This window comes from Euphorbia lathyris, chromosome 4 (assembly GCF_963576675.1).
Source record: "Euphorbia lathyris chromosome 4, ddEupLath1.1, whole genome shotgun sequence".
Lineage (NCBI taxonomy): Eukaryota > Viridiplantae > Streptophyta > Magnoliopsida > Malpighiales > Euphorbiaceae > Euphorbia > Euphorbia lathyris.
Genome location: NC_088913.1, coordinates 22,498,059 through 22,510,436, shown reverse-complemented (window position 1 = coordinate 22,510,436; position 12,378 = coordinate 22,498,059). Strand labels below are relative to the sequence as shown.

The 12,378-nt window shown below is 34.7% G+C and overlaps 2 protein-coding genes across 3 annotated transcripts; both read left to right on the top strand.

Annotated features, from left to right (window-relative positions):
• The first annotated feature begins 1,790 nt into the window (after positions 1–1,790).
• LOC136227434 (probable pectin methylesterase CGR3) lies at positions 1,791–6,490 on the top strand. Of its 2 annotated transcripts, none has more exons than XM_066016098.1 (7): positions 1,791–1,923; positions 2,257–2,378; positions 2,538–2,580; positions 2,828–2,869; positions 4,295–4,669; positions 5,150–5,205; positions 6,016–6,490. In XM_066016098.1, exons 2-7 carry the CDS (start codon positions 2,259–2,261, stop codon positions 6,166–6,168), a joined length of 789 nt encoding a protein of 262 aa, XP_065872170.1. In that variant the 5' UTR covers positions 1,791–1,923; positions 2,257–2,258; the 3' UTR covers positions 6,169–6,490. The 2 variants fall into 2 exon arrangements, with proteins under 2 accessions (XP_065872170.1, XP_065872169.1); XM_066016097.1 differs by having other exon boundaries at positions 2,257–2,381.
• Positions 6,491–7,516: 1,026 nt separating this feature from the next.
• LOC136225513 (protein trichome birefringence-like 13) lies at positions 7,517–11,040 on the top strand. The gene is made up of 6 exons (XM_066013564.1): positions 7,517–7,960; positions 8,425–8,602; positions 9,147–9,287; positions 9,746–9,866; positions 10,113–10,247; positions 10,405–11,040. The coding sequence occupies exons 1-6, from the start codon at positions 7,546–7,548 to the stop codon at positions 10,666–10,668; spliced, it is 1,254 nt and encodes a 417-aa protein (XP_065869636.1). The 5' UTR covers positions 7,517–7,545; the 3' UTR covers positions 10,669–11,040.
• The last annotated feature ends 1,338 nt before the right edge of the window (positions 11,041–12,378 follow it).

The following is a 12,378-nucleotide window of genomic DNA, read 5'->3' as shown; positions in this document are numbered from 1 at the left end:
TATTGTCTCATTTTTGTCTAAATGCCTCATAGGTGGTCCCTTTAAGTTGACTTGCAGGTTCAGGGATTTGATGAAAAAACTCCATCTTGTGAAATTGCGTAAGGAAATCTTTTTGAAGTTGCTTTGTGGTTTGCTAGCGGATGTCATGCAAGTCAGTACTAATTTTTATGGCTTTAATTGTTCCTACAAATCGAGCCACAGAAGATCCTTGAGGTGCCTAAAGGATTTATGGATCCCACCGTGAGTTCCCTGTTGTGCTACTCATAGCACGGTGGTTGAAAATATTTTCGCACATCATTGCATCATCCCTATTGTATAGATTTATCATCCTCGTGAATGCTGCACAATGCTTGTTTGTACTCCTGTGTAATGAGGCAGGCGTGGGGCCTTCAAGTGTGCTCGAAAATAAGTATCAATGATTTTTTGTGAGAGGGGAGTGTGTGAATGTATTTGCTAGCCTATCATCTGATCGAGCACCATTTTTATCTATGAAGCATTAGAAAAGGACTTCACATGGCTCTTCGGTAGGAGCCTTCCCCAAGCTGCTATGTGAGTTAAGGGAATCGATGTATGATTTGTTCTTCTTTCGACGAGTATCTTGCTTGAAGTCGGCATTGGTGGTATTTTGCAGCGGGTTATCATGCTTGTTTCTCGGTTCCTCTCCGATGTGCTCAAGGGAGGGGGTTGTTTCCTTAGTAAGCCCATAGTTGTTGATTTTCTCGCTATAGTTGTAGATGAGTCTTGACCATTTTTTATTGGGAGTCTTGTAATTCTTGAATGGCCTTGACGAGTGCATCATTTTGGTTAGGTGTAGGTGCTCGAGTAGTATCCATTTTCTTTGCTGAATGATCTTCGGGGTTCAGATATCCCGTACTGTGCTCGTTATGGGATGATGTTTCTTCTTTCCCACCTATCAAGGAGACAGGGGTCTCCTTTGGTTCTTGTGTCGAAGGGTGGGCTCTTGTTGTCTTGTCGATTGGTAATTTTTCTTCCATGTTATCATGTTCTAATTTATAAGTCGGGAAAGTTCGTTGAGATTTGAAGATCGCGGAGTAGGATCTACACCCACCACACCAAATATGGTAGGTTGACATGCACTGAGGTGGCCCCGGTGTAAACTCCAATAATAAAGCCTCTAAACTTGATGATATAAAAGGAAAATCAATAATAAGATCATAATAAAAAGAGAGATGTATCTATTTATATGTGTGAGTACATGAAAGTATCATCTTGTCCTTTGGTCTCACAATAAAGTAAGTTTGACACTGTAGATCTTGGGCCTACTTTTTTTTATGGGCTTTTCTAATGCGAGATAGCCTAAAAGGGAAACGGGTTGGAAACACTAAATATTTATAATAAATTAGAATGAATTTTCATTATTAGTTAAAGAAACATTAATTGTGCAATTATGCCGATTGAGGGTTAGAGGTGATAATAGATTATCGTAAATTAATACAGATTGAGGATTAGAGGTAAAATTAACGATTATATTATTTATACGTTAAATAATAATTTAAATATTAAATATGATTATATATGATATAAATATAAGAAAAATAATTATAACATATTAGTTCAATTTGTTTCATAATTTTATAACTGTGTTCCATAATACTTGATTTCACAATTTTATATGATCGTTCATGTTAATCGACCCCGAATTATTTCTGAACTAAGACTTTGTTATTGTGTTCTTGCGTAAAAGAAACATCTAATTGGAACTCCATATGAAGTGAAAATAATAATATAATAAACAGTCCATTTTAATTTTTAAAATAAAGTATATAATATACAAAAATTAAATTTACACATAACAAAAAGCAACTGTATATCACCATGAGCTGAAAATAACACAGTAATCAGATCTTGGATCTGTTTGAAGCGATTTCGAAAACCCATTCCTTTCTGCGAACTCTATCTCAGGTAAATTAATGAATCCTCTGTATCGCATTCTTCTATTCCAATTTCGTTTTATTTGTTTCTTTTCTCAGTGAATTTGATTAGGTTGCAACTTAATTCGTTTCTGTTTAATTGCAAGATTGGGTTGCATTTGGACACAATTTTCTTAAGCATAAAGGGTTTTGGGTTTATAATGTGATTGAATGCGAAATGAGGAATTAATCTTTTGCTCGAAACACTTTTATTTGGTTTTTAATGTTACATTAGCAAGCCATGAGGGGAGTTGGGGAAGAAATTTTTGTTGTTCTGCAGTAAATAAACGTTTTTCTCAGAGCAATGATTACTGCTTTTTGTCAGCTATGTCAAGGAGGCCGGTAAATCCTGCTAGACGGTTAGGTGATGGCGGAGGCATCCCTTTTATTGGATCCGTGCAGTCAAAATCACGTTCATCGCCTTTGTTGTCTATTTGCCTAGTGATTGTGGTATTATATAAGCAGTTGTAATTTGCTTAATATTTTTATTTTTCTGGAGGATCTATCTATAAATTCCAGGATTTTAGCATTTTGAGTTATTTGGTTATGTTTTTGTGCTAAAGCTACTAATTAATAATTATGATTATGATATATTTTTATTTTCAGGGTGCAATTCTTCTGCTTGTCTACTGCTATGGTGGGTCATCAGGTTTGTATTTTACTTGATGAAACATTGCCAGTCGATTTTGTTTTAGTTCCAAGTACCTCTATTTCTATTTTCTTTGGAGAGAAAATGACACTTAACTTGTTGTCTACTTTGAGATTGAAAGAACCTGTTCTCTACATTGAGCTTGAAAAAAAAAAAAAACTTGGTAGTAGCAACTTTTTTTGTCTAGCTTCAGATTTGCATTTATAAGTTCCATTCTATGATGAACTAATTAAGTGTTTTATGCCAGGTGGACATATTAGTGAAAGAGAAGCTTTGAGTAAGGCTGATGGTAAGCTTTGACACCCCTGCACTGTTTTGTTGTGATTAGTATGCTCATATTATGTTGGATTTTGCCTTAAACCCTACTAATAAAATTCAGCTAAATGAGTAGTATAATGAAGAAAAGGAACCCTTGGATGCTACAGCTGGGACTAAGTTATATTTCATAATATATGATATTGTTTACATATGGAACTGTCACAACAAATATTGATTGAGCAAATGGGGAGAAGGTCTCTTGGATTGAATTTATTACCTTAGATTGGATGTCTCGTGCAAATTTATTACATTAACTATTGAATGTTGTACACCATTCTCAAACATTGACATCTTCTATTGTTGATTGCTTATGATTTGTTACTATTAATACCATTCCCACTTTTTAATACCTAGCGTCCAAATTGGAATTTTGTAACAAAAATGGGTTGCTAAATGCATTCTTTATTGCTTATCTTATTCTTTTGATTCAATGTTGTGTGGGTTATAACTTATATGAAAGTGAGACTGGGGATTTAAATCCCATTCTTTACCTACTTTTCCTGGTAAGTAAGTGATGTGTAACTATCATCCTGGTCTTGTGAAGGCCTTGTTGTTTCCGTTATGGTCTCTTTATCCCATCCCATATGGGCTTGGTTTGCTTTGATAAGTAGCCAAAAGTGCATACTCAAAGAGGCTAGTTGGAAGAGCCAAAATCAGACTTTGATTTGCTGTCTCCACCTCTATTCCTTCAAAAATTTAGCTTACAAGTTATATAATCATATTTTTGGATTTTCTTCTGAACGAGATCTGTAATTGGAATATTGATGAAAGGTTTTGTATTTGCTGTTTGTTGGCCCCTTCTGTATCTTTTCTTTTTCCTGGATACTGTCACTTCACTGTTGTCAACAAGTTTTCCCTCCTGAATTGATGGTTGAATGTTTTCTTCATGTGCATTAACTCGGACTGTTATTATCTAATTTTCTGCCAGAAATTGCCATTGATATTCATGAATCTTATGGAGCCATTGAGCATCACTTAATATAGGACCCTGCATACCTAACCTAATTCATAGTATATAGACGTTTTTCTAAGTATGCACAAAGAAATTAGTCATATGCAGTTCAGTATAGCGTCTACCTCAGGGCAAATTATCCTGTTTTGGACTTGTTAGAAGTCGGCAAATATCCTGTTATCCTTGTTATTGTATGAATCAACTAATTAAGTAATTATACATTTGAACTGATGTGTGGAAGCTGACCGCTTCTACAATTGAACTATACCATGCACATGATCTTCACTATTGAAAATTTATATCTAGGTTAGGAATGAATAGAAATCAATAATTTCGGCCTTTGAATTTGATTTGACACATCATTGTTCTCTCATTGTGAAATACTTCTATGATAAACGATTGGAAGAAACAATTTTACAATTGGAGGATTTTATTTAAACACAGGTGGTGCCTCATGCACAGTAGAAGTTCAAAGAGCAATACCTGTTCTGAAGAAGGCTTATGGTGACAGCATGCGTAAAGTATTGCACGTAGGCCCTGAGACCTGTTCTGTTGTATCAAAGTTATTGAAAGAAGAAGATACTGAAGCCTGGGGTGTAGAACCGTATGAATTGGATGATGTGGATGCCGACTGCAGGAGACTTGTCCGCAAAGGGTTCGTGCGTGTGGCTGATATCAAGTTTCCCCTGCCTTACCGGGCAAAGTCATTTTCTCTTGTTATAATTTCAGATGCATTGGATTACTTATCTCCAAGATATCTCAACAAAACTCTTCCAGAATTGGCAAGGGTGTCTACTGATGGTTTCATAATATTTTCTGGTAATCTGCTTCAATGCTTTTTTGTTGTTTTATTTTGTTAAGTATGTGCATACCTCGTATTTAAGATGGCTTGAAATCACCTGGCCATTGGGTCTCTTCAGACTTAGCTTGTGTATAATGATAAATAAAGAACGTAAAGGTTCTTAAACTAGTGTTTTGCTCTTTTCATCACATTGTTACTCTTGATAGTCAGGCTGCATAAAGGAGAGGAAAAAGAAACGTCTTGTAATCTTACTAGTCTCAGCCAGTCTTTTCTAATTCCTATCGGATAAGAAAGATTCTTAAGTTAATACTTTTTCTTTGATTAGGGAACTGTTATTTCGTTAATAACTGAACGATTTAACCCCAACCTTCGTGTTAGAGACATCTAAATGTAGTGCCCTTCAAGGCTCTTATATCTTTCTTCTGCAGAATCAAATTTCATATGATGTATAATTTGATTTTCTGCACTGATTTGCTGATTTCTTTTGTTTTATGTAGGCTTACCAGGTTTGCATAAAGCAAAAACTACAGAGTTATCTAAGTTTGGTCGCCCGGTAGGTAGCCATTAACATTTCAAATTATCCTGCATTAGCTGTTATGTACTTTAGTATTTTCATGGCATCTTGTGCTGGTTTATCTGCACAGTTCTATTCAATACATATGACATTAGGCTACAGTCCCCTGCTTGATATCTAGATTGGTTTTTACCGTTAGGCTTCAGATTAGGGCTGTGAATGTCTGACACAACGACGCCATTTACAAAGACAATCTGCTTGACACGATTATCCTTTTTGTGTCTTTTGTATGATATATAATCATGTGAAATATATAGATCACATGACAAGGTTATGACACGATAACCCGGTTTGACAGCCTTACTTTATCTTAGGTTGTAATTATAAACCATCAACCTTCGTACTGCAAAACACTGAACCACATTGCTTTTTCTTTCCCTCATTTGGTTTTATTTATTTTTATTTGTAATTGGTATTTATGTTTGAAAGCTGGTAATACTTCAGGATGGAAGGGATCAAGTCAATGATGCCTTTTCCTTGAGTTGGTTTATTATCTTATACAGTTCTTTAGCAGAAACGAAAAGAACTAATTGCAGTGTCGTGAATTATCGATAGTAAAAACACGTGTTATTCAAGGATATCATTATTCGCTTGCAGAATGCGAACAGAAAGTCCTAATGCTATTATATTCACTTACAGTTCGAGTCACAGACTAAACTGTTTAGGCATGAAGTTTAAGATGCTATAGCTTCATCAACTGATATCCGTCTTTGTTGCATGATGCTATTTCTTCTACTTCCTATTCGGAAATAAAATGAAATTTTCTAATACTCTCTTTATGTACTGAAGGCCAAGTATAGGAGTTCAACATGGTGGATAAAGTACTTCCTTCAGAATAGCTTAGAAGATAATGAAGTAATTTCAAAGAAGTTTGAACAAGCTTTGTTAAAGAAGTCCTATAAACCAGCCTGCCAAGTTTTCCATCTCAAGTCATATCGTTGAGAATCTCCGATATCTCTGCTCTTTCTGCATCTTGGCAAAAATGATGCCGATGAACACGTTGAGCACCCCAAAGAGTAAATTATTTTATTAAATTATTCATTTACTTTTGTAGCGAGCTTTTATGAATTCGATTCTGGATTTATTTTTGATATGTTTTGTATTTATTGAACTGCTACTTGTAGTTACAAATGGTAGTTCTGTTACACTAATTTTGATTCTGTTAAGTCGAGAAAAGAGCTAAATTTGATTCTTTGATTGTAATTTCCTTATGGATAATCTGTATATGTTCTTCCATTGATGGACTGTGTTGCCTTTTGCTTTCTGTTCTGTTCTATGCTGTGAGTTGAATGATGAACTCATATGATATAAGCAATCAGATAATCAGTAATTTATGTGATCTAATTTTCTGATGTATCAACAATTTCTTTCTGTATAAGCTAAATTAATTTTTTTTAATCTAATTTGATCACTCAAAATGCTAATAAGTCACTTTAAATAAGTTTCGGAGGCTGATAAAACCTATATAAGTTCATATATTCAATCAACTTTTTTTGCAACTCTTAATATATATATACACACACCTGGACTATTAAAAAAAAATTTTACTTTGCTAAAATGAATTGTTTCATTATTAATGCACTTCAAACGGTAAGATATAATTTTTTTTTTGAAAAGAATATCATTCCTGAAACAAGTTGAATTTAATAATATTCTTCTATCCTAAAAAATAGTTCATGTTTTTATTTTTATCCGTCTCAAATTATAATCCACTTTCTTTTAGTTAATCTTAGATTTTTTGTAAATATTTTAGTTTCTTTAATATTTTTGTTAAATATAATCTTAGATTGTTTTAAAGGTGAGATTTGAAGTTTAACTATCTATTATCTATTTGCTGGTTTGGTGTTTGTTTAGTGTTGGAAAAAATTGTTTTTTTAAAAAAATGGCTGATTTTCTGTTTTTGGATTTTTTATTTATTTATAAAAGATAAATAATATTTTTCTAACTAAACAACCAAAATTCTCGTTCATAAATGATTCAAGGCATAAATATACCGTGGTAATATCACTGGGTAAAATTGTTGTGCAACATGAAAACCACTAATTTTAAAATCATTTATTTATTAAATTTGTGATATATTATTTTTGGTAAACCATTCTGAGTAAACATTTCAGTATTGAAATCGTTGAAAAACCAATTACAAAACTAATTACTCACAAAATATAATTTAGTCATCGTAATAGTGAAAACACATGAAGTAAGGATATTTGTCAAAAATAAATTACCATAATATATATATATTTAATTAATATATATATTTAATTAAGAAAAGGAAACCGTAAAAAAAAAAGGAAACATTTATAGGATGCGAACGCTAGCATGCGCCGATCTTCATTGTTCGACATGGCCGTTAGAGATCCGGCCAAGAAAATACCACTCTTTCCCTTAATCTCTCTTCTCTGTTTCGCTTCCATTTTCTTCATCCTCTCTCTTTCAAGAAGAGCTTCACTCTCTCCCCAAAACATTCAGCTTCAAACCAATCATTTCTCAACTAAACCGACTGCAACGTCCGGATCCTGCGATTACGCCCACGGGTCCTGGATTTACGACCCGAATCGGAGCTCCGAGAAGTATGATAACACTTGCAAGGAGATTTTCAAGGGATGGAACTGTATTGCCAACAACAAATCCAATGCCAGAGAAATTGTCAAGTGGCGGTGGCAGCCTAAGGACTGCGATCTTCCACCTTTTGATCCGTTGCGGTTCCTGGAGACTTACAGGAACACCAAAATTGGTATTTTATTCTCTTTAGTGCTTGTAATTTTGTACTCTCGAACTAATTTAGTTACCGTTAATGCAATTTTTTAGACTTTTCTGTTTGATTGCTGATAATTCGTTGGAAAAATTGCAAATACTAAAATTTTTACTCATTTGCAAATTAACATTCTGCAGCTTCGTTTAGGTGGTTCTTGAAGTAATTGCAGTGTCAAATTGCTAATTACAGATTGCAAATACTGAAGTTTTTACTCATTTGCAAAATAACATTATGCAGCTTAGCTGAGATGGTTCTTGAAGTAATTGTAGTGTCAGATTGCTAATTACAGCCAATCTCACAACATTTTACATGAATGTTTAGGCATGTCAAGAACTCGTAGCAATTATGCGGGCTTTGTTGATTTTTATTCCCAGTTAAATTGATATGTCAACTTGTTGCTCTGTATTTGTATTTTTTGAACTTATCAATGCTCTACAGTGCAGGATTTGTTGGTGATTCTTTGAATAGGAATATGTTTGTCTCTCTCTTTTGCATATTGAAACGAGCCTCAAGTGGAGTGAAAAAGTGGCGACCTGCTGGGGCTGATCGTGGGTTTACATTTCTTGACTATAACCTTACTATTGCATACCATCGAACAAATCTTTTGGCGCGTTATGGTAGGTAAGCTATACTTGGCACTGATAGTTAATGTTTATTGTTATTACCTCCTGCATCCGTCTCTAGCCCTTTTGTTTGTTCAGTTACTAAGAATATCCTATATCTCTCACAGATATAATCTAGTTGCCATGGACTATATAATAGGCTTAAATTGAAATTTTGGTTCATTCTGTGCATAATGATTGCTTTAGCGATCTGTACCAAGTAAATGCCTTATTGATTTGACATAAGATGGGCTGAATATGACATGGCAGTCTTGAAACACAGCCATGGGAATAATGTAACAGGTTTCTGTGATATCATGAAATGTTCCTGATATTTGTAGATTGCATATACTTGATGTGGCTTTTATTTCTTTTTTAGTGTTTTAGGGGGTGTGTCAATCTAGAGAATATCATGGAAATTTTTATATGTTGTACTAAATGATATAAAGTTAAGTTTTCTATTCAGATAAACAGTTTTCTACAACATTGATATTTAGTAAACATATTACTACAGATTTTGTTTTTGAGATTTTTTCAAGCAATTCTGCTCCTTCATACTGCAGGTGGTCAGCTAATGCTAATGGTGGTGAGTTAGAATCTCTTGGATATAAAGAGGGCTATAGAGTTGATGTCGACATTCCAGAAGGCACATGGGCAAATGCTCCCAGCTTCCATGATATTCTAATCTTTAATACTGGACACTGGTAAATATCAATTATTCACTTTATTATGCATGTTAATCTGAACAACTGTTGTCCACTTCAATGAGTTCCGATATGACATTACGTTTTGCCTCATGATGGTAGCAAAATATTCATAAAAATGTAAAACTCATGGTGGTAAGCTAGCGTTAATGGAATCGATGCTGTAAGTTCAATTAGGTGGGACCAATGGTGTTCATTGTCTATTCTCTATACGTTTCATCAGTTACATGAGTCTAATCCTTGGCATATTGTTCTAGATAGCTATCCATGTTTTATATTTATACTAAGTATGAAGTTGTGCCAGTGTATGATTGCCTAAACTACCGGTCTTCATTCATTCAATCATCGTCGATATTCTTTCTTATCTTACATTTCTTCGAATTCTTGTTTAAGTAAATTCCCAAATTCCTCTCATTTACACTTTGTATCACTGTATGATCTTTTCTTTTTATTAATAGGTGGTGGGCTCCTTCAAAATTTGACCCTATCAAGTCACCCATGCTTTTCTTTGAGAGGGGCCAGCCTGTGATTCCACCGATACCTCCTGATGTAGGCCTGGACAAGGTTTTAAAAAACATGGTACGGATTCTTAAGTTTTCCTTATTGCATTTCATTTATATCTTCTTAAAATTTAAATGGATGTGTTATACGACATTTTACTTCTGTTTCAGTGTCATAATTGATGGCTTTAATGTTACTTTCTGTAGTTAATATAGGATGCAATCCAAACCATTGATACTGATGCCATGCTATAGCTCATACTGATCTTGCTTTTGTATCTGCATGATCTAATTTAGATCTTTATATAATTTTTCATCATTACAGATGCTGTTTGTTGAGGAAAGGATGCATCTTGGTGGAATAAAGTTCTTCCGAACGCAATCACCGAGACACTTTGAAGGAGGTGATTGGAACCAGGGTGGTTCTTGTCCGCGGCAACAACCTTTGTTTTCTGAGAAAGTGAGTACCATGCAAAATTATGAGTTTGCACATTATAATTTTTTTCACCCGAATGAATTCGAGTATGAACTTTTCATGATATGATATAATCAGCAGAGTTGCTTCATACTTGTCTAGTGCTTAATATACTACTAAAAGTTTCTTTTATACCTACCAGGTTGAAGAACTTTTCTCTCTACGAAACAATGGAACGAATGTGGAAACGCGTCTGGTGAACCAGCACCTCTTCAAGGCCGTTGAGGGGTCGAAATTCCATATGTTGGATATAACCTCCATGAGTGAGTTCAGAGCAGATGCTCATCCATCCTCAGCTGGTGGGAAGAGGCATGATGACTGCATGCATTGGTGCTTACCAGGAATTACTGATACTTGGAATGACTTGTTCGTAATGCACCTAAATAGTATCAAGTTTAGGGACTGATGAATTGCGAATTGCAGTGTTCATATGTTTAGGCATCATGCACTTATTAATGGGTAAGTTCTACAATTATTCGAAAGTGTTTGTCATCTTTGCGTTTCAATTCATCTGAACATGTTGCTGTGTTGAGAGATGAAATAATTGAGATGAAGAAAGAAGGAAGAAGTAGAATGTAATTGCATTTTGTAGGAGATGCCAATACGACTAAAAGAGAGAAAACAAGGTTAAATCATCTAGAGATTCTTAGACAACACTACTAGTTTGAGTTCTCAGGTTAAAGCTACATATTTTTAGACATTTGGGATGTTAATTTGTAATATGACAACACGATTCATTCATTTAATACATAATATGTTTGACACGGTTTATTTAATACTTGTATTATTTTTGTTGCATTTATATTATATTGTTTTAATACATTAGGAGTTCTTTGAATTTGGTTAATAAAACTGAATCATTTTTGTTGCATTTATATTATATAGACTTAATACATATTAGGGGGTTCTTTGAATCTCGTTAATAAAACTGATTGATCCTCTGAACTTACATAGTGTTTAATTAGCTATCTGAATTTGTTGTGATTAACTATTGAAGTTGTTTAAAGTGTGATTAACTATTGAATTCGTTTAGAAGGCCATCTATAGTTAATCACAACAAATTCACATTTACTATTGTGATTGACTACTGTATTTGTTGGCCTTCTAAACTATTGAAGTCATCAGGAAGTATGAAGATCTTGTAGAAGTGATTAACGAGGCCAGAGTTTATCAAATTGTCAGATTCGCAACATCTCGTGAAGCTATCTATTATACACTGCAATGATGCCCTCAAGACGCTTGAGGGTGAAATGTGAAATGCGAGGGTGGTTTTCCTAAGCTCCCTTCCACTTTTGAATCTTTTTAGCAGAATCGATAATGATCGAGTCGCTTAAACTCGACCCGCTACTGAGGTCGATGATGGCCTTTTAATTATTCTGGAGATCTTCCGAGGGTGCTTCCCAAGCTCTTAACAACACTCTTGAGATATGGCCTTTGCCTAGTTCTTAACCCCCCACCATGCCTTCTCTACTGTCTCCAGCTCACACTCAACGTTTGGCTTCTTTTATTTCTTCCACATTGTTTTGCTTGGTCCTCTTCTTCTTTTACCCTGTAAGAGTCATTATGGATCTTGGGTTCCTTTTTCTTTCACAGAGAAAGAGCATCTTTCCCGCATCTTGGTCGTATTGGGAAACATTTGCCATTTCCTTCATGATTTTCTCAGTTGGAAGTGTGTTTATAGGTGCGTCAGAACATTGAGGTCTTCTAGAAACATCAATAATATCCTGATCCATTGTAATTGCATTTCCAGAAGAAACTGGACCGCGAAAATCGCCATCTGGAGACTTCTTTTGGGGCTCGACGAGCACGGTTTGGCTCTTGATAGTCGAGTTCTCCAGTTATGGCTCAAATTTTGCTTGACTTTATTCTTCTCTCTCTTCCTCTGGAGATTTTGTTGGCCGAGAAACACATGCTAATAATAAGAAAAAGAATCAATGTGAGTAAGCAATGAATCAGTGAAATACCTTCTTCATCTCTTTAGGCAAAAATTATGTGACCTCTTGAGAAGAAGGTTGAGGTGCGGGAGGAGGTGGATGCATAATAAGGCTATCAATGCCCATCGAGTCGCTTAAAGTACTTGAAAATAGTTGGGGATTGATACTTTCACTCTCTTATG